Source organism: Ambystoma mexicanum, chromosome 11 (assembly GCF_040938575.1).
Source record: "Ambystoma mexicanum isolate Mex_15411 chromosome 11, UKY_AmexF1_1, whole genome shotgun sequence".
NCBI classification, from domain to species: Eukaryota; Metazoa; Chordata; class Amphibia; order Caudata; family Ambystomatidae; genus Ambystoma; species Ambystoma mexicanum.
The window spans coordinates 156,923,268-156,945,757 of NC_090934.1; the positions used below are offsets into that span (position 1 = coordinate 156,923,268).

Consider the following 22,490-nt stretch of genomic DNA (forward strand, 5'->3'; position numbering starts at 1 on the left):
GAAATGGAATAGGGGCTCAGCATGGAGCCCCGTCTACTAGCTCCACGGTAGACACCTTAGATAGATTTTTGGAAACCTTGGGTGCTAATTAGCAATAACAACCGATCTGGCCCATCAGATCAGGTGGTAATGGCGCAGGGGGCCCATCGTTAAGGCCCTTGCACTGTAACTTGGGCCCCAGGCCGTTACCACCCGATCCATCCCATCGGATGGGGTGTTATTGCTTGAAAGAAGAATGGAGAGCTGGAACGAAGAGTACTGAGGAGATAAAAGAGCAGAGGTGTGTAAAAGCAATAGGATAGACTCACATCAATATGAGACAAAGATAGAGTGACTCGAGACGGGCAGGGATAGGATGCCAGTGAAGCGTGGCACTAGAGGGAGAAAGGAGAATGAGTAAGTAGGTGAAACAGGATGAATAGAGCTAAATTAAAGATAGCTAAAAGTAGAGCAAGATAGGCAGAAAGACCAAAGTGAAGCAATGGACAATAGTCAAGACGGGGGAGCAGAAGAATGAGAAGTAAGCCTTGTTAGCTTGAAATTCAAGGAAATGAATCTTACAAATGTTAAAGAGTTGAACATGGTGGGTGAGAGGCAGAGTAGTGGAGAAAGAGAAAGGGGGTAATGCAAGCAAGCACCCAAGCTGTGACAAAGGAGAAATAGTTAGATATAGACGAGATAAAGGCCTGCATAAAAAAGCAGCCACCCCAAAAGTGGAGCTACTAGAAAAAACAGGTAGGGGACAATGAACCAAAGATGAATGATGGAGGAGGGAGTAGGTGCCAAGTATGCACATTGGGGTCCGGCCCAATAGATTGGAAGAGAGCCATGAAAGTACAGGTACAGAAATACTAGGAGATGAGAAGAAAGGGTGCAAAGTAGCGCTTTCCACCATATCAAATGCAGCAGACAAGACAGGAAGACTAGGGATGGGGGAGCGAGAGTGCTGGTGACGCGGGGCAGTTTCAGTTGAGTGAGGAACATGAAATCAAGACTGGAAAGGAGAGGATAAGAGTCAGTACACTGAGCAAGTTGTGACAAGGCCACCATTTCCAATATGTTAGAGAGTAACGGGAGTAGAGAGATTTATAGGGAATTGGACGGAAATGGAGCATTGATATAGGTCTTTTTAAGAATTGGGGGTGGATAGCGACATGTTTAAAGGACAGGATTTAATACCAGTTGACAGGAAAGACATGGAAAATTGCAGCAACATAAGAGAGAAGACAGGGTAGACAACAGACATGACTGAAGCTGGTCGGGTATCAAGGGCACGGCAGTGGGAGGAGCTTCTTGAAGAAAAGGTCTGAACTCATGATCAGAAATTGTATAGAATGAGAAGAACATGCAAGGAACAGCAGAGGTAAAGACGACGATTAAGTAGAGTAGGGAGGTAATGAAGAGGAGAGCGGAGAGAGTGATGAGATTCTGGGGGTAGAGAGACTTAGCAAACAAGACCCAATCAGAAGAAGTGTGAAGAGTGGAAAATGCAACCAGGTAAACAGCGATCTGGAATTTCGTCTCGTTGCACTGTATCTTATTTATTTTATTTTATTCATTTATAAAGTGCCAAGCAGCCCAAGGGCATCGTGGCGCTGTTACAGAAATCATAAACATAAGTTGCATGTGAAGGGCGTATACATACAGTTGCAGTTGACATGAATAAGTGCACATTTGTCTTATTTGAACAGCCATGTTTTGAGGGCTTTGCGAAAAGCACCATAGGAAGGTTCTGCTCTGAGCGAGGGGGGGAGCCAGTTCCATTGTTTGGCCGCAAAATAAGGGAAGCTTGCACCTCCCGCTTTGGCACCTTTGACTTTGGCGAGTAGTAGTCTGTGGGTGTACAGTGTTCTAGTGGGTCTAGATGAGTGGCCTCCGATTATTTTCTGGGAGAGATGGGGCGGGGCTGAGTTGGCGAGGCACTTGTAAGTGATGGCCAGTGTTTTGAACAGGACCCTCTCTCTGATGGGCAACCAGTGAACTTCCCTTCTTGCTGTCGTGATATGTTCCCTTTTTGGGATTCTGAGAGCTGACCGAAGTGCATTATTTTGTAAGACTTGTAGTTTTTGGGTACTTCTTTGGTGGATGTGTCAGTGAATAGGGCATTGCAATGATCCAACCTAGAGCCTATGATGTCTCGGGCTATAGAGAGGCAACTCACGGTGGATAAGAATGGTTTTGCTGCATTCATTAATTAGGATGAGGAGGCAATGGAGCTGACTTGGCGAGACAGAGAGGGTGGCGTGTAGGTACACCCTAGGGTCTTAACAGTGGGAGAGACTGGGATCTGTATGCTATCTATCTGGTATGCTGAGTATTGGTTGTTGAGTTTTCTCAGAGTCGCCGGGGGCCCTATTAGCAGGATTTCGGTCTTGTACACATTGAGGCATAGACCATTTGCCACCTTCCAGGCATAGATGGCGGAGTAGGCTATATTGATGGCCTTTGAATCTTCTTCGTAGATGCCTGTGATATGGAGGAGGACTTGAGTGTCGTCAGCGTAGTTGGTGTAAGCTATGCCACTGGAATCTAGGATGTCAAATAACGGTCTGGTGAAGATGTTATATAGTGTAGGAGAGATGCAGGAACCCTGTGGGACTTCACATGGAATAGGGGAGGTGGCAGCACTCGCATGCTCTGCAACTCTCATGTGTCTGTCCTCAAGGGATGGGGCGATCCAGGTTTCTGCCTCATGTGAGAAGTGGGCCAATGTAGAGAGGTGGTGGCAGAGTATTTTATGATCCACTAGGTCAAAGGCGGCTGATAGGTCCAGAAGCAGGAGCAGAGCTAGCTTGCCTTCGTCTCTGATTTTGTCCATCATATTATTTTAATCCAGCAGTGCTGATTCGGTGCTATAGCCGGGACGGAAGCCCGATTGGTGTAGGCCTAGTATGTGGTTTACTTCTAGGAAGTGTTGAATCTAAAGATAGGCTGCTCTGTCAAGAACTTTTAGCAGATAAGGGACTGTCGTGATGGGCCTATAGTTGTTGGGGCTGTGGGGTCAGGTGAGTTTCTTTTTAGGAAGGGGAGTACCCAGGCTTCTTCAACGCTGGATGGGACTAGTCCCGAGGCGAAGGAGGCATTGATGAAGGCCGTGAGGAAGGGAGCTAGGATGTCAGAGCATTCCTTTACGATTGTGGCAGGACAGACATCACCTATGCATTTTGATGGTTTGAGGTTTTTTTAGGAGGGAGAGGAATTCAGATTCTGAGATTTCCTTGAAAGAGAAAAAGGGGTGTCTGGGTTGGATGTGGTTAGTGCGGAGGCTCCAGCTATATGGTGTTAATTTTGCTAATCATGGTGGTTTGGATGGTAGTACACCAGGCTTCATCTTTGGTGATGGATTGTGGGGCTCAGACTGGGGTCTCAAGTTCTCTAAAGATAGTGAAGATTTCCCTGATGTCTGAGTTTGTGTTAGTGATCCTGGTATTGAAATAGGTGGCTTTGGCCAAAATGATAGCCTGTTTGTACACTCTGGATGCTTTGGCATTATCTGGATGCTTTAGAAGTGCCAACAGGATTTAATATCCAGGAGAATTGGGCTGTCTATTTGTTTTTCTGTTTCCCTGGAGTTCGAGTAGCTCAGGAGTGAACCATGAGTTGGAGTGACAAAAGGGTTTCACTTTCCAAACTGTGAGGGAGCAATAGTGTTGACTGCCTGCTTAAGCATGGAGGTGTACAGGTCTGCAAGTGTGTTAGGATCCTTGGAGAATGGCGGTTTTAACTCTGGAATGTCTTGGAAGGGGATTACGTTATTTTTTGTCAACTTCCTAGAACAGCGCACTAGTGCTGGAGGTAGTGGAATGGTTGCGGTCTTGTGTTTCTTGTAATGAGGGATGGAGGAGTGGATCGTCTGGTGGTCTGACCACTGGCATGGGGAGTTGAAGGTGATGGATGACTGATAATTGAGGTCCTCGATTGAATCCAGAGTGCAGCCTACTTTGTGAGTGGGACTAGTGATGAGATGAATAAATCCTAGTGTTTCTAGAGCTTCGGTGAGTGCCTTGGCTTGCGAGTCCTCAGTGTCATTGAGGCCTAGGTTCAGGTCACCTAATAGGATGATCTTGGAGGAGTTATTTGGGTTGTCATTGATGAGGTGGAAGAGATTTTCATGGAAGCTGGATAAGGGTCCGGGGTCAAACCTTTTTGCAAAGTGAATTATGGATATGTCTGAAAGTAAGGAGAAGCTAGACCTGGGGTGAATGGCTGCAGGGCCATTTTAAGCACTTTTGGGGTGCTGGGCATGAGCACCTTTGGGGCCGTCTCCACCAGACCAAAGGAATTAAGGGGTATAGAATATCTAGTGCGCACCACCCCTGTGTCACGACCACAACCCATAGCTTGATATGCTGCCTCGCAGATATCAAAATAAGCATTGGTACTCCCTTTCAGTCTCCTGACCCTCATCACTCTTGTAATCAGAGTGATAAACAGGTAACAAGGGCAACATGAGCAGTCCACAACGAGTGTACTTGTGTTCTAGCATAGGCACAGCAACCATTTCATCAATAGCAGCTAAACGGAAGGTACACCGGACGTAGTATACATTCAGGACACAGATTTTATGAAAAAGGGGTAAGTAATCCAGAATAGACAGACGACTCAGATTAGCAGCCTCACAGAATGTAAAAGTGCTCAAGAATGGATACAGGAGATGGATGGGAAGCAAAAAGAAAGCTACACATATCATAGCATAGAGAGTGAATGGCGATTTGAAGATACCAGGAAGGTGTCTGTATCCAGAAAGACTGAGATTAGAAGAGGGACCTGTTTTATTTCAAGCAGTGTTGCCATTAGAGAGCAAATGAACAAGTGGCTGTGGTGTGCAATATATCAATGCTCACTATTATTATCGAGGAAGCAACACTATATATAGCTAGTGAAACCATGAGTCAGTCTTTTTTTTAAAAGATCACACCTTGAGAACGAAATTACTCTGAAGGGCTGACAATTTTGAAAGGTTTAGGGACTTGCAATTTTGACAGGTGAGGATAGACAAGATTAAATGAGATACCCAGGATCACACATTGGTTAAGAGGTGAAGCTGGGATTCGCTTGGAAAATATGCAAATCACATACCCCCATATCAACATTTCTTAAAAACAAAACATTATAGAAGCATATTATGCAAAATGGGAAGGGCAGTCTCACGAGTTAGACGATAGCTTGCAACAAGTGTTGCAGAAGAGCCCGCATGTTGAATGGTGAGAGCGAGTGCGCTCAGAGGCATTGGTGTTTCACACACATTACGATGCAGAGACATAGTTATTCTTTTTACCTTGAAAAGGTCCATTACAAGCACCAGCTCTAACCAATCACAATTCAAGACACTAGGGGTGGGTAGATATGGGCACTAACAAATGAGGCAACATTGTAGAAACTAGATAAACATCTATAGGGGGAGTTATATATGGTCTACCACTCAACGCCCAATCCCAGGGTGTGATAGGTTTTCTGGGAATCAGCCCAAACTGCATGACACTGTTGCACTACAAAGCAAGCCAGAGCTCTGTGAGAGTGCCTGGACCATTCTTCCATTCTTTCATGCACAGATTACTGTGGACCTTTGGCCATAATAAATCACAGTTTGAACTTGCTGTTTGTTTGGGCCTGCATTCCTTTTTGGCAGAGGGAAGGTGTTGGGTCTTCCATGAGTTCTGGATCCAGGAACGCCTAGCAGCCCTACTCTACCTAGGAGTTTTCCTCCAACCCAACAATGGTCCTGGGTGGATCTTGCCCCCCATCCCAATACTGTCCCAAAGTCAATTTCCTCCAATTTATTTTAATGTTTGTTAATTGGCTTATCAATAATCCCAATACAATACAGCCCAGTATCCGAGCTTCATAGTGTAAACAAAGCAAAACAAAAGACAACATAAACAAATAACTAGGCTTGCATACAAGGCATGGTCTACAAATAATTATTTTAGAGTGTGGCATCCTACTGGGTGCAGCAGTGTACTAAAGCAAGTCGCTGAACCATAATTACACACAGGATTTCGGCTTGCGAGGTTTGTATGTGTTCAAGCACAAAGGCAAAGCAACAAAAACAGTACGTTTAGGGTGGTTTGTCGTCCGATGGATGGAACATTGTCAAAGTGGGCAGTTTCCAGGCCTTAAAAGCATTAGCTGAGTTGTCATCATGCACCCGTAGTGCCCCAAGCCACACTTTCATCTCAGCTTCACACCAGGTTTGAAAGTCACTATGCCATAGTACCTACTGCAGGCCTTTTTTGTAAGTTTCCATGACACGGCCAAGCGTCATTTCGCAAGCACACATGCGAGGTCCATGAATTTGGTAGCATGCTTATGTTTGCTCGGCCTAGGGTACATGCCCATCAAACATTCGAGTGGGCTCCAGTGGTATCTAGTAATTCCAGCCACCGTGCAGGCTCGTTCAATTTGAGCCCAAAACCCCCATACATCTCCAAAACATATGCATTAACTCAACACCTTCTCAGGTGGGTTAATTGGTTTCATGTACAGGCCCTTCGAAATAATTGCCTGACCTTGCCAAAAGCTATTAGGCTTGTCTACCTGACCTTGACTCCTGCATGCCTCTTCAGCCCTCTTCTTCTTCACAGTCCCTGAGGAATACTGGGACATGCAGTCCACTTTAGATACATTAAATTTCTCTACTTCTTTGAAAGGCTTAAAGATGTATTTCCCTCTCTTGATATTATTAAAAGAGGAATTATAAGGTTTAACCTTTTGAGAGAAAGAAGTGGCAGGCAAAGTCACATTTTCACTTTCCTGTTGGTATACCTTTGGTATACCTTTGATATTGTGGGGGGCATGGAATCTTGGGGTTACATTAGATTGGTTCTTTGGGTTCAACACTAAATTGAGTCACTCCTTCAGAATTTACCCTTTCATCCTTAGCAGGAGGTCGAGATATATCAAAATGGCAATAAACGTATTCCTCTACAAGGAACAATACTGTGTCTCACCCTGAGAAGTCTCCCAACGTGCCTGGGCCTGGTCTCCACCCAGGTGATCCTCCTGCAGTACACTACCCCCAGAATTGGGATCAGGAAGGGTCTCCTCTTTTCTGATCATCTGGGAGGAGACTCTAGGCAGGGTTTTAGTGGGGGATCCAAGGGATTCTCCACATCTGTCTACCTGTTTTGTGTTCTTTGAAAAATCATCTTTCCTGTCCCTTCTTATTTTTATATGAAATCCATATAGCTCGAGAGCATAGCTCACGGGCAATGCGCTTGCCTTGCAAGCAAGAAGACGTGGAGCAACACAGGTTTGATCCGTGGGTCCGTATTTACAAACCTCTGGGTATTAAGGGCGTTATAAATAACCAATTAAAAATTATCCTTTATTATAAATTATATTCTGAGACTGCAATTCATAGGTCAGTCAGTCAAAAGTTTATTTCGGATTCAAAATCCATCAAACACATAAAACTTAAAAATCAATCAATACATTCATATAATAAAATCCCTTGCCATGAACTTCCATAAAAGGAAAAACCGAAACCCACATTAAACTTTTCAAAAACGTTCCAATGATAAAATGCAATATAAAATACAGTACCATACTGCAATGACAACAACAACATTTAAAAACAGGTCTAGTATATTTGATCCCTTTCCCATTACAACTCTATGGGAGCTCAACTGAATCATTCACCCTGTAACCTCAATATCCCCTTCCTGAAATAAATTGCTCTTTTCAGGTAAGAGAATAGTGGCCATGCAGCCAAAACAGAGTCTGCGTTCAGAAGAAATGAGATAGCTGCTCTATAATGGTGTGTCTTAGCCTCCCTGAGAACTGGCAGTAGTGCTACTCTCCGGATCCCGATGTACCCCGGGCAGAACAATAACAAATGCAACAGGTCTTCATTATTATGACCACACACAGGGCATTCAGCGGGATCCGGGTAGCCTTTCCAGTTTACTGTGTTTCCCTGCAGGAAAAGACAGTCAAACCTCACCCGCGTGATTAGCCTGCAATCTTTTTTGGTGGTACCCCAAATTAGATAGGGTTGGATCTCATTGGGTCGGCTGATCATTGCATGCCCTTTAACAGAGTTACTTTCATACTCAGAGAGCATTCTCTTCCTAGCAAACACTTCCCCCAAAACGTGTTTGTAAATGCTCAACTCTGCTTTTGTCACAAGAGCGGCTGGAGGAGAAAGAGTTCTTAGGTTGGCCTCTCCTAGGGCTTTATCTATGTAGTCAAGCAACGGGATTCTTTTCCACCCCGACTTGCCCATTACGGACCTAATTATAAGGTGGCAGAGGGAGGCATGTACATTCGCCCATAACCGAACCCAGAAGAGTATTGGGGCCAACGCCCACTGGTCCTCCCAAAATTCCAGGCCCAGTACTCTGTGAATAGATATGCACGCTGAAGAGCTTGGGAGCCCCAGTAATCTCCTGAAGAATTGGTTCTCCTTTGCTTGTAGCTCATCAGCCTTCTGGAAACCCCATAATGCGGCACCATAAAGAGTAACTGCCTTTGATTGAGCTACATAGATCTTAACTACTACGTCCAGCGGTTGGCCCTCACAACGGGACATAAAATGAAAAAGGCCCCCTATTTGCTGACTCATTTTGACCGATTGTTTAGTTAGTTGCATCTTCCCGCTGAGAGAATCCGAAAATCTAATCCCCAGGTAATCAGAGACCTTCACCCTAGGGATGACTTCTCCGCCACAAAGCATGGGCTGACGTGGATCAACACAGGTTTGATCCGTGGGTCCTTGTTTAGAAACCTCTGGGTATTAAGCGTGTTATAAATAACCAATTATAAATTATATTTTATTATAAATTATATTCTGAGGCTGCAATTTATAGGTAATATACAATGTTTGCCAGCTTCTTGTCTTACCACTTGACAGTAGGTGGTGGAGATCCCAAAATGGTGCACGATAACGTGACTGTCATTCTTTCCCAGACCGAGTGGGCCCTCAGTGGAATCCAAAACATAGGAGCTCGCCGGGAACACAGTTCCTGGAACTCCTTGGTCTGTCTCGCCTTCTCCTGGGCCTATAAGAGAGTAGTTCGGTAATTAATACATTCCTTTTACTTTAGTCAAACAAACAATATCTAATAACAATGATGACCTGAACCAATTGAACTTATTAAACGAATGTCGGCTCTGATCTCAGAATTAGGGCTACTTTACAGTTAGAGCTCAAGGGTCATTGGGGCATGCCAAGCACTATAATGGAGGTGTCCCAATTTCATTAAGCAGAAATAGTTGGACATAATGGTGCCTACTGCTTCTGTTTGGGGCTGGATATAATTTTTTAAATGTTCATTACTCATAATCAATTCAAGTTGACATGAATTTCAAAGTACAGTGATATGTACTCTACATAAACACAACCATGTGCAACATATTCCCTACTGTATGTTGTAAGGATATTGCATGTCACCGAGGGCATACATGACCAAATTGAGGAATGAGACCGAAGTCTGAGTGGCTTAATAACAGGTTTCTTCAACTTTTGGCTATCATAATGGCGTACAACTTCCATTACCCCTATCCAGCAGAGGCAATGGTGTAAAATAAACACGTTCACTTTTTTATTCTGAGACTATCCTGATTGCAGCCTAAATTTGTTGGTTCAGTGATACCGTTTTGATACACTAATTAAATAAGTCGTAATCCAAGTCATTTCTTAATTGAATCTACAGAAGTGGGGACCCTATTGTTTTTGTCTAGTTCACAGTCCCGCTCCATCACTGCTTTCGGGACATTCCACCCTCATTTGTGTTTGAGGAACTTATGGGCGGCACAGTCCAAAATATCTTCAGACCCACAGGTTGCAGTCCCTGGATGTGTTAAGGTCGTGGAACTTCAAGCTGACTTGCAATATTCTTGTAACATCAGTAGAGGGTTCTTAATTTCTTATGATGCATGGCCACCTCCAAAATAAAATAAAACACCTGTCACATTGCCACTAATGCAGGTACACCGACCGGCGCCCCCTCCCCCCCACACCCCCACACCCCTCCAGCTCAGCATCAGTTTCCTTTAACCATGAAATACGACTTGTCACTGTGGGATTGTCATAGTGAAAGGCACTATGTTCTGCAGTAGACCTCTCATAGTAAAATAACTACTGCAGAGCTCAGCACTACTGTCTGACAGCTTGGGAGCTTGGGGCCTATTACAAAGTGTGACTGCGTCAGGGCTTGACCATGTCAGTGGGGACAATCCTGGGCAGGAGGACAAGCAGACCATGAGCCACAGCCAGCCCTGTCCAAGAATCGGAGTGTGAGAGTTAGGAACTTCAGTCTCTAAAACCCCATTTGGTGCCATGAGTCTTGATATGGGTACCGCTCTTTATCTCATGATGCCTCCCAGTACATTTGCTGCTAGACATACTTCTCTATTTCATCTCTTTTAGGCATATAACTCCCAAAGTGCACCTGACCACCACCAACAAAACACAGTGGTAATGGAATTCAGAATGAAAATGGAATGGATTGTGATTTGTCGAGCCGGAAAAGAGATGAGACACTCAATACTCAAGCTACCATCCCCAGACATACCCCCGGAGAATGGTGGGGCAAGGGAAAACAAGCTGAGAGTGAGAAAAGACTGCGCAGGACCACCTGGTCACCGGGGCGCATGAACTTCAGGCTGCTACCTTGCTAACAGACATTGAAAAAGTAGCAAGGCTGAGATGTTTTATAAAGCCTCTGAGCTGTGTAACCCAGCCCCTGGAGAAAAGGCAGGCACGGATAGGTCATTAGAGTAAGGAGAGCGCAGGAACCAATGGAAGTGCGGAGGGGGGCTGAACCAGCAGAGCAACAGTATAAAAGAGGGCACAATGAGAGGCAGACTGTCAGTTGCAGGGCTGAGGTTATGAGTTGTTGAGGTGGACCAACAGATCAGGCGGAGAACAGACAGTGGAGTGCGGCTCTCAAGAGTTGGTGGCAGAGTTGGAGCAGAGTACAGGTGAGGTATTGATAATAAGAAAGGTGGTGTCAGATGTATGCAGTGTAGTGCAGTGTGACGAGGGTTGTGAATAAGGTAAATGAGAGAAGGAAAGATAAAGAGAGAGGGGGAATAAAGTGTAGGGGGAATTAGAAAGAGTAAAAGTGAGAGAGAGTGAGCATATGGTAATTGGGTGTGGAGTGAGTGCAAGGCACTAGTGGGAGTAATGGTGAGGGCGGAGTGAAGTAGAAGGGGATGAAGGTAGTTGTAAGAGATAGGCAGAGAGAGTGTGTTAAGATGAATAGAGAAGGGTGAACAGGGCACCATATCCCTGGAGGGTGAGCGGGGCACCATATCCCTGAAGGCTGAGCGGGGCACCATATCCCTGGAGGGTGAGCAGGGCACCATATCCCTGGGACGGTGAGCAGGGCACTATATTCCTAAGAGGGTGAGCAGGGCACCATATCGCTGGGTGAGTGAGCAGGGCACCATATCCCTGTAGGGGGAGTGGGGCACCATATCTCTGTAGGGTGAGCGGGGCACCAAATCACTGGGAAGGTGAGCAGGGCACCATATCCCTGGGTGAGTGAGCAGGGCACCATATCCCTGGGAGAGTGAGCACGGCACCACATCCCTGTGAGGGTGAGCAGGGCACCATATCCCTGGAGGGTGAGCTAGGAAACATATCCCTGGAGGGTGAGCGGGGCACCATGTCCCTGGAAGGTGAGCAGGACACCATATCCCTGGGAGGGTGAGCAGGGCACCACATCCCTGGGTGAGTGAGCAGGGCACCATATCCCTGGAGGGGGAGCGGGGAACCATATCCCTGGAAGGTGAGCAGGGCACCAAATCCCTGGGAGGGTGAGCAGGGCACCATATCCCTGGGTGAGTGAGCAGGGCAGCATATCCCTGGAGGGTGAGCGGGGCACCAAATCCCTGGGAGGGTTAGCAGGGCACCATATCCCTGGGTGAGTGAGCAGGGCACCATATCCCTGGAGGGTGAGCAGGGCACCAAATCCCTGGGAGGGTGAGCAGGGACCCATGTCCCTGGGTGAGTGAGCAGGGAACCATATCCCTGGAGGGTGAGCATGGTACCAAATCCCTGGGAGGCTGAGCAGGGCACCATATCCCTGGAGGGTGAACGGGGCACCACATCCTTGGAGGGTGAGAAGGGCACCATATCTCTGGGAGAGTCCGCAGGGCACCATATCCTTGGGAGAGTGAGCAGGGCACCATATCACAGAGTAGGGAAGGAGGAGTGAGAAGAGAGGGTAGAAAGAGGGGTGACAGTGAGAGTGTGCAGATGGGAGGGACAGATGAGCGAGAGTGAGAAGGCGACTGAAGGGAGTGAGACAGGATGGCAAAGAGAGAGCGAGAGTAGAACAGAGGAAGCAGTAAGATCAGGCGATAGGAGAGAACCGGAGCGGCTGAGGGAGAGACTTGACCAGGGTGTCTGAAGTTGACACACTTGAACCATCAGTTCCCAATAAGAAACCTGGGGAAGTGTCAGGTCAGGACCTCTCTAGAAAATTCCTGAAGGAGCCAGAGAGATAAGGCTTTTGCCTTTAGGCCTTCCTGACCGTTAGAACTAGATAGTAGGTGTTACCTATGTCTAGTTGCAAACCTGGGGTCAGGGAAGCCTGGTTTAGGGAGGTAGGAGCCCACAGGAGGCTCGAGGTAGAGAAAACCTTAGAGTCACTTCTGATGATTGTGAAATAAACACCATTGAACCTTCTTTTGGTGTCTGGAAGTCATTAAGGCAATCTGTGACAAGAGACCCACTACACTTCTTTGCTCGCCAATTCGCTTAAAAGGACTGTCATCAAGATGGTGCAGACCATCAAGTAAGAACCAGAGTTTCCTCCTGTTCCCTTCATCCTAAGGAGACCCTGTGAGGAAGACTAAATAGTTTATTGGCCAGCCCTGTGGTTACACCAATGGAATATGACTTTTGTTTTTCACTGTCTCCACACTAGAAGGGCCAACTTGAGCACATCTCAAGTCCATCACGCAACCACATACCAACTATCCCATATTCCTGCCCTGTGGGCGCTATGAAACACAATTTACTTGTTGTATATGCACCTAACAAATGCACAATACAATAAATAAAATACAATCTAGTTGAATGCATTGCCTTGACTAGATAGTGCCATCATAGTAAAGCCTTGGTTTTACACTGAGCTTTAGTGTTGGAGTGACTTGAGGGGTGTGAGTTAAGAATATCCTTTTCTCAATAGTATTTCTCTTCTGAGTGATGCAGCCCTAGTATGATGTCATAGAATGTTGATCACAGAGTTCCTTGTTGAGGGATAATAAAGGTTCTAACTTTGTCAGTTGGAGAGAGAGCTGGAGGAGAAGGGACTCTCAATGTTGGGGGTCTTCTTATGCTGTTATGTACTAAATAAATCTTAAGAACCTCTTACCTGTCTGCGCCTGCATCTTCATAACAATGGCGACGAGGATGGGATGCAGTGGCTTCAGCGGTTAAGCGAGAGAAGACCCCCAGCAGCCAGTCGTGCCTGTTTAGCCCCGGAAGGCTGCCTAGTACCCGTGGAGAGGAGGCTGCCGAGTACCCGCGGAGAGACGATCTCCACAGCCCCGGAACCCGGGTGAAAAGGAGCGGCCGCCCCATTCCAGTCAGTCGGAGCTGCGGTTCGCCCTGGGCTGCTCCGCATCATCTGTGCGTTGAGCGGGCCTAGCGCGGACGACAGGAAGATCGCCGAAGTCCGTCGGCGTGGAGAGACCCGTGAAGCAGCGACCTGCAGCGCTCCAACCCCGTTGAAGAGAGGTGGCGGCCCGCCCAGTCGGCAGGAGCCGCGAGTCGCCGTGGGCTGCTCCGCATCGCGTATGCGTTGAGCGGCCCGTCACTAGACGCTGTGGGGCTGCTCCGCGTCACTTGCGCGTTGAGCGGCTCCCCGGAGTGAAAGTCGGGACGCCGTCAGGAACTTCGCTTGCGGCCACGGGAGATCTCGTAGCAGTGAAGTGGGAGCGAGCGGGCCGCGACAAGACCAGAGGCGCAAGGAAGGTTGTTGCTCCGCCCCACTCCTGCGCCGAGCAGTCGCCCACCCTCGCAGGTTTAAAATGATGATGTTCCACAGGCGTTGAGCGACCACCAAGCACCTGCATCTTCTCCAAGTAAGTGCTGTTTATTTCCGTGCGAGTTCCTACACAGGATACATTCCACAGTTGTTCGACCTGAAGAAGGAGGAACCCTGTTAACCAGATTACCGTAGTTCTTGTTAAAGAAGGGCAAGTTACGTCAGGAGGCGTCAAGACACTACCGTAACTGGTGTTATAGGGGGTAAATGAAAAATAATTCAGCATTCTTATGTGTGACAATGACTGTGAGTTATTTGAGAGGGTGGTAGCTGAATTGTGGCAGCAAGAAGAGTTACAGTGATAGCAAAGGTGGTCCCAGTGCTGGGTTGACACACAAGGATCCTCTTAGTTACAAGTGAAGCATAAGAAAAGAAAAGCACTACGCTTGACTGGAAGTGTAACTTAAGACATGGCAGCATTACCCGGCATATCTGGACCACCCACGTTTATGCCTACGCCAGGGGCAGCAAAAATTGCTTGGCCCCAATGGCGCAAGGGCTTCATGCATTATATGAAGGCGGCAGGAGGAACAGCATATTCCAGCGAAAGGAAGTTAGCCTTATTGCTTCATTTTTTAGGTTACGAAGGCCAAAGAATTTTTGAGACTCTTCCTCATTTAGCAAGTGATGGAAGCGGAGATGAGTTGAATGATTTCGAGTCGGCTCTGATGAGACTAGACAAACATTTCAACCCAAAAAGAAGCACGATCTTAGAACGTTACAACTTCCGCATGCGCGTACAAGCCCATGGGGAGTCCGTTGAAGACTATGTGACTGCCCTCCGTCATCTGGCTCTGACATGCAAGTTTCAGGGGAGCTTTGACGAGCACATACGTGATCAGTTCATGACACATTGTAGGTCAAATAAGATACGCGAGGAACTGTGGTTGAAGGACGAGCCAAACTTGGACGAGGTATTGGACCTAGCGAAACGAGTAGAACATTCGCTGGCATGCGTCGCCAAGTTATCAAAGACCGAGGGAGGAGACTCTAAAGAAGCCAAGCCGGAAGTATTGAGGGTGAATGAAGGGAAGAACAAGAAGAAGGGAAGAAACAAACAAAGGGAGAGGAATATTGTAGAAGAAAGAAGAAGTCAAGAGTCGACGCAGAGAGAAGATAAAAAGGATGAGAGATTGTGCTATAGATGTGCCAGTGCAACACATTTCGCCTCTTCAGTGGTGTGTCCAGGGCGGAAGGCGGTATGCAATAAGTGCAAGAGGAGAGGACACTTTGGGACGTGTTGCAAGAACTATCAGTTTGGGCAAATGAATCAGAGGAAAGTTCTATATGTGAATGAAGAGGAGGAAGGGAGGTCATCAGAAGATGACGCTGTACTGGCATTGCAGAATGTTATTGTGAACACGGTCAATGTTGTTGGAGGGGATAATGTCCTAGATGATTGTGAGCGTCCCTATACTGTTTTGACTGTGAATGGATGTAAGGTGTCGATGATGGCTGACTCGGGGTCAAAGATCACTTTGATCTCAAAGTCCGCATTTGAGGATGAAATGAAAGGGGCAGTGTCGACGTTGTCGGTGCCGGACATTTGTCCAGGGGGGTACAACGAAGACAAAATTGAGCTGCTAGGGTATGTCTGGAGTAAGTTTGAATTTAAAGGACGATGCTGTGAAGGGAAGGTGTATGTGACTAAGAAAGGTCAATCCTTGTTAGGGTGGAGAGAGCAGAAGAATTTGGGAATCAGATTGGATCCCAACCATCCTGATCAAGTATTGCAAGTGTCAGAAGCGTGTTCGTCATATAGCAAGTATGTGAGAGAGCATAAAAAGGTATTTGATGAGACATTGGGAAGAGTGAAGGGATTTCAGCACCAGATATTGTTGAAAAGAGGCAGTGTCCCTACCGTGGCAAAACTCAGGCCCGTCCCTTTTGTGTTAAGGGACAAAGTGAAGAAGGAATTGGAGAAACTTCTTAAGTCAGGTGTGATTGAAAGAGCTGGGGGAGTTGAGTGGGTTTCCCCGGTCGTCATTGTGAAGAAAAGTTCAGGAGATCTGAGGCTGTGCGTTGATATGCGCGAGCTGAATAAGTGTGTGTTGGTGGATAGACACCCACTACCAAACATGGGTGAATTGTTAACCATGGTGGGTGGAGGGAAGTACTTTTCTAAACTGGATATGACATCAGCATATCATCAGGTGGAGTTGGAGGAGGGATGTAGAAAAGTTACGGCGTTTGTGACACATGAAGGAGTGTTTCAATTTAGGAGGATGCCCTTCGGGTTAGCCTCCGCTTCATCAGCGTTCCAGAAAATCATGGATCGCTTGTTGAAGGGGATTAGGGGTGTGTTCTGTTTTCAGGACGATGTGTTGGTCAGCGGAGTGACATTGGAGGAACATGATAGGAATTTGTGTAAGGTGTTGAAAATATTCGAGGAAAGAGGAATCACTCTTAAGGAAGAAAAATGCAAATTTGCGGTGACTAAAGTGGACTATTTGGGACATGAGGTGTCAGGAAATGGTATCAGACCCAAGGAAGAGATGGTGAATGCCATAAAGAGAATAGAAAGACCTATTGATAAGAGTGAACTACGCTCTTTTTTGGGAATGACAGAGTTTTATCAGAAATTTGTGATGAATTATGCTGATAAAATACATGAGATGAGAAAGATTTTGAGGAAGGGTGCTGAATTTGAGTGGAATAGTCAGTGTGAGGCGGAATTCAATGGTATAAAAGAGGAGATAAATTTAGCCCAACCATTAGGTTGTTTTGACACAAGAAAGACATCCATCATCACAGTGGATGCCAGTGGATGTGGTCTAGGTGCCGTGTTGTCTCAGAGACAAGACGACGGGTCCGAGGAGGTGATAGCTCATGCCTCAAGGGGCCTCAAGGGAGCGGAAGTGAGATATTCTGTTCTCGAGAAGGAGGCGTTAGCATGTTTCTGGGCGGTGGAGAGATTCAAAAACTTTGTGTGGGGTGTTGAGTTCGTAATTCGTACTGATCATAAACCGCTAAAGGCCATATTCGAGAACAAGGGCCTTGATAAGGTTTCTCGCAGGGTGGCAGGATGGGTTACCAGAATGCAAACGCATTGTTTCAAGATGGAGGTTATTCCTGGGAAGGAAAATGTATTGGCTGACAATTTATCAAGGATGAGAGTAATTGATGCTGATGTTGTGGAAGATGAAGAGTTGGAATTAGTGTTCGTTAATACGGATGGTATTGTGTCCAAGCAGGAGTGGTTGGAAGGAATGAGGAGCGATGAGAATATGAATAGAATAATTCCGTATGTTGTTTCTGCCGCATGGCCTAACAAAGCGGAAGTGGCGGAGGGCGCGAGACCGTATTGGGAAGTGAAGGATGAATTATCGGTCATTGGCGGGATATTGTTCAGATGGGGAAGGGCTGTGGTTCCAGTTGGACTGAGGAAGAGAGTGATAGGGCTGGCACACAGTGGTCACATAGGAATTACCAAAACCAAAGGGGTGTTGAGGGAAGACTATTGGTGGCCAGGCTTTGACAGGGAAATAGAAAATTGTTTAGAAAATTGTCAGTTTTGTGTCAAGAGTGGGAAGGGATCAGTGGCTAAGAAGCAACCATTTGTGGATGTGGGCCTTCCGTCCAGGATATGGAGTGATCTCGCCATGGATATCCTGGGTCCTGTGGAATTGGGATATGGACGTGGAAAGTTCATAGTCCTGGTGGTGGATCTGTTCTCGAGGTGGGTGAATTATAAAATTGTGAGAGATGTCACTGGAGAAACCATGATAATGACTTTGCAGGAAATATTTTCCAATGAAGGTCTGCCGGAAAGTTTGTTGACAGACAATGGTCCCCAATTTGTAGGGGGGAATTTTACAAGCTACTTAAAGAAATGTGGAGTGCATCACAAAAGGACTTCATTATATCATCCCGAATCCAACGGTGTGGTTGAAAGGATGAATAGATGTGTGATGGAGAGTGTTCGCATGGGGGAAGAATGTGGTTTGGATAAGTTGGCTGTGATACAGAATAGGATCTGGGCCCTAAGAATGGCACCTCATTCTACGACAGGGTTGTGCCCATTTGAGCTTATGAGGGGCAGGAAGCCATATTCCATGGCGTGTCTGCCGTGGCTGGGTAGAAGTAGAGAAACCGATTTGGTTATTGATGAGGTAAGGAAGTCATTGGTGAGGAAGAAGTCTGAATGGGTGGCGCGTGAGAACCTGAAGAGAGGTAAGAAAGAGTTGCGCGTAGAGTGTGGAGATTGGGTTAGGATCAAGAAAGGAATTGTGAAAAGAAAAGGAGATTCCCTGTATTCGGATCCAGTCAGAGTTGTGGCGGTCATGAAGGGGGCCGTACGTGTGACTGGAGGGCAAGTATGGAATAAAAATAGAATTGCTGCGGTTAAGAGAGGGTATGTGTAGTATGTGCCGAAAACTAGAAAATAAAATTGAATGGGTTATTGAGGTCGTCATTATGAGATCTCGAGATTATATTATATAAGCGAATTTAAAAAAAAAAAGGGGAGATGTGTTGGAGTGACCTGAGGGGTGTGAGTTAAGAATATCCTTTTCTCAATAGTATTTCTCTTCTGAGTGATGCAGCCCTAGTATGATGTCATAGAATGTTGATCACAGAGTTCCTTGTTGAGGGATAATAAAGGTTCTAACTTTGTCAGTTGGAGAGAGAGCTGGAGGAGAAGGGACTCTCAATGTTGGGGGTCTTCTTATGCTGTTATGTACTAAATAAATCTTAAGAACCTCTTACCTGTCTGCGCCTGCATCTTCATAACATTTAGGTTCCTGAAATCCTTTCTCACACTTACTGGTAACTAATCACAGTTAAGAAACACACATTCATGCCACCACAACCTATCACCTCCCCCTCACCCAACCTATCTTCATTCTTCTGTATGTTCGTCTGCTGACTACCCCCCTGCTCCTTTCCCATCTCCTCCCCACCCGCAACCCTCCTCTTTACTATCCACAGACTAAGGCGTGGCGACACTCTGGCAAGGTCACAATATACTACTACCTCTGGGACACCGCTCAGGCTTCATAAGATCACTGTGGTGGTGATGGAATATTCCATAACATAACATAGCATGACTGTCTTGACATCACAGTAGGGAATACAGAATTCTAAATAGTATATAGTTGCCATTGGGTTCCAATCTAGGCCAGCCACACAGAATAATACTAAAGCCAGACGCAACATTGTGGTTGAAGTTTTCAGTGGTTCCCAACAAGGTAGCAGGTCATTAGAGTGGTCCTTATGAGCTGGGTGGTAACAGTGAATCTGCCAGTATTTGACCAATATCGCTTAATTTACCATCTGCCTGATTGTGGGCTGGGAGTTATATGTACCTCCAGCAGTGTTATAAAGACTACTGTAAGTGGTAAATAAGTCTGATTTGCACCCTGGGAGGCTCTTTTTTAACTCCATATAGTAGGGTGGAAATAAAAATACTGTCATGGCCCCAAAAATATTTTTGACTTTTTTTTACTGCACTCAAGGGAAGTACAGGTGCTTTCCTTCAATAGAGTAAACGTTTAGACTGTCTCATGATAAGAGGGTGAAAAGTTGGTCAACTCTGATGCCACTGCTCACCACCTTACACATATAATTCAGGTAATGGTGAGTACTGACCCTTTTCTGCCTTCTAAAATGTACAGAAGTGGCCTGACCTACTACTGTACATTATCTATTTCCACATTAATATTGAAGGTGGAAATGAACATACAAAAATGACTTCAGAAAAATGATTTCAGACTTTACCACTAGCGGAGGGTATATTTCTGTAATACCGCCAGGGGTTCTCCAGACAGTCTACAAATACATCCCTCACCAGTGGCAAACTTTGAATAGAGTGGACGTTCAGATATTGACTGGTGGAGGTCGCATTTATCGTTGGTGATATTTCTCCAAATGCTCCACCCAACTCGTAATGACTCCCTGAGTCTGATTTAATCAACATGTTTCATTCTGGTATGTCCTGGAGCAGGGTCACTGACTTAATCGGCTCAGGGTTTTCTGCATAGCATAACCCTTGCTTCCATTTTCCCTCCCCCCTCTGCCATTTTGCTCCCCACTTCTGTGTCCTCCATAACAATGCCATTTGTCATGTACTTCGCTCACCCTGTCTTCTCTAAACAGTACTCTACATGCTGGACTTCCAGTTGCCTGGTGGCTTCTCTTTCCTAGTGCAGGAAATTAGAATCTGGAATGCTCTTCATCCCGGTCTTTGCAGACAGTCGAATGGCTTGGTTTTTCAGAGAAATTTGAAAACGTTTCTTTTTAAACTGAATTAACACTTTTATTGACACTGAGTTACCTTTTTGGTGAGTGTTGCACCTTATAAAAAAAACACATAACATAACACCCCACCAATCCGCTCCCGAACATCCTATGCCATCTGCTCAGGAATGGGTTCAACCATTAGTTGACTAGCTAAAAAATACTTAATTAATAATGTAGCTCTTTTAGGGTGAACTGGAAGATTTAAGACTGGATTTCGTGTCTTTAAGTGCACTTCCTAGACAGTTTTCTTGAATTAGTAATAATTCAGTGTGTATAAGGGAGGGGTAGGGGTGGAGGGCAGGGCAAAGTGGGAACTATCGAATAGCACAACAAATTGCATTTTTTTTACAAAAAAAGGAATCCAATTCATGTAATTGCTATTGAGTTGTAGATGGGGAGGGGTGTTACGTGACAATGAAACACATATTGGGGGAACTGTAGTGAAGGTGCTGAACCAGAACTGGAGGCTTCCTTGCCTAACATGGACTATGCACACAGAATTCCTCCATTGCTGAGTAGTCACTGGCACAAAGAGGTTACACACATTCCACACTGCTTACTGTCTGAGGTTTTACACACTGCGCAATGTCATGGAACGGTGCACAGATACTCCGATACCCCAGGCAGGATCGTGTCCTTGGAGCAGCCATGCCACCGTCCCATTTTATTGAGGGCACCAGGCTGGGAAGTATCGTATTCTCACACACCTGTCTATCTCATCAATGGCCCTTGCGGATGTGTGGATGGTTGCGGCCACCTCTTCCACCAACAGCTGTGCTGGGATTTGGCACGAGCACGACACATCCCACTGGCACCTTTGATTGCTGTAATCTCTGCTGTGCTTTGTTTGACTAGCCATGCCTGAATCAATAGCTGCAGGCATGAAATGACAGATTGCTTGTTGTGGTGCAGTAGCATTACGACCCAGGCGGTAAGGAGTTAACAGAGCCGTAAAAGGTGGCAGCGCCGCTAACCCCATACCACCTAATTACGAGGTCCCTTTGCGGGTCCCTACCTTAATGGCTGGTTTTACCAGGCGTTAAGGAAGGAACCCGCAAAGGGACTTTGGAGGTAATTACGGTACCGCAATTTGTGGTACCGTAATTACTGCCTTCCCCATTCCCATTGAGCCCTATGGGGGGAAAAATGGGAATGGGGAAGAGCCAATGGTGAATGGGGAATTACCGCCCCGCCAACCTTGGAATGGGGCGGTAATTCCGCCATCCACCATGGCACAATCGGTAAAATACCGGCATCAACCATGGCGCTAAAAGCGCCATGGTTAACGCCTGGGTCGTAATGACCCCCCAATGTCTTTATTGTGATTACCCAGCTCGGAAAGACAACCCCTCTGTGATCTGTGCACTGCAGGTATTCCTTAAATTACACTTCATGACAGGGTTACCACACCACAACGCTGCACTGCAGATACGTTCTTACCACAAAATGTTGTTTCACTAGGTGCGAACGTGTTTTGTATTTAACGGGTTATTTTATTTTAATATGAAATTTAGTGTTAAATATAGAATTTCCCCAATAGAGCTTTGATGAGAGTTAAACTCGCCCACACGGAAGCTTGAATACTTCCCAAGAGGTGGTGGCATAGAAAGCATCGCTAGGGCTGGGACAGAGACAGTCATATGTCTGGATGGCCTGGCACCTGGGTGATTCTCGCTCAGACCTGACATCATTCCGAAGATACCAGAATTCAAACAAGCCTGCTGGTTATCTCAGCCAATTTTCAACGCTATCCCAAGGTTGATCGACAAAGGGACGTTGCCCATCTAAATTGATATCAAAGGAATGAGTTCTTTCATATTTTGCATAAATGTTACAGCAATATTGCGCTCCTATTTAACTCCTCACCATCATAGCAGACTATGGGCCTCATTCCGTGCACAGAGGTAACCCTGCCGGTGCTACGGGTTGGTTGCCGCCAGATTCGGAATGAATTACTGGCACCTGACTTCCCAGTGCCACCGGGCTATTCCAAGTCAGCCGCCGGGAAGTCGGGCGCCAGCAATTTCATTACTCCCCATTCCCCCATTGCAATGGGACTCTATGGGAATGGGGACATGGGAGCACCGGCACCATTAACAATGGTGCAGGGTCAGACCTGTCGGGCACAGTGGCTCCAGCAGGCAGACTCAGTAGTTCTTTCCAGACCAGCCAACTTATAATGAGGTACTATGCCTTACTCTTAATAGCCCACATTGAGAGTCACCTTTAACAGCACTTAGCCTG

General features: G+C 46.3%; 1 protein-coding gene across 2 annotated transcripts in view; it reads right to left on the reverse strand.

The window, feature by feature from the left end:
* The window catches only part of MYOM3 (myomesin 3), a 450,074-nt gene that overhangs the window by 329,453 nt on the left and 98,131 nt on the right, over positions 1-22,490 (reverse strand). For both annotated transcript variants that reach the window (XM_069622682.1, XM_069622681.1), the window contains one exon: positions 8,845-9,002. In XM_069622682.1, coding sequence (XP_069478783.1) covers positions 8,845-9,002 — 158 coding nt within the window. The remainder of the gene's footprint in view (positions 1-8,844; positions 9,003-22,490) is intronic.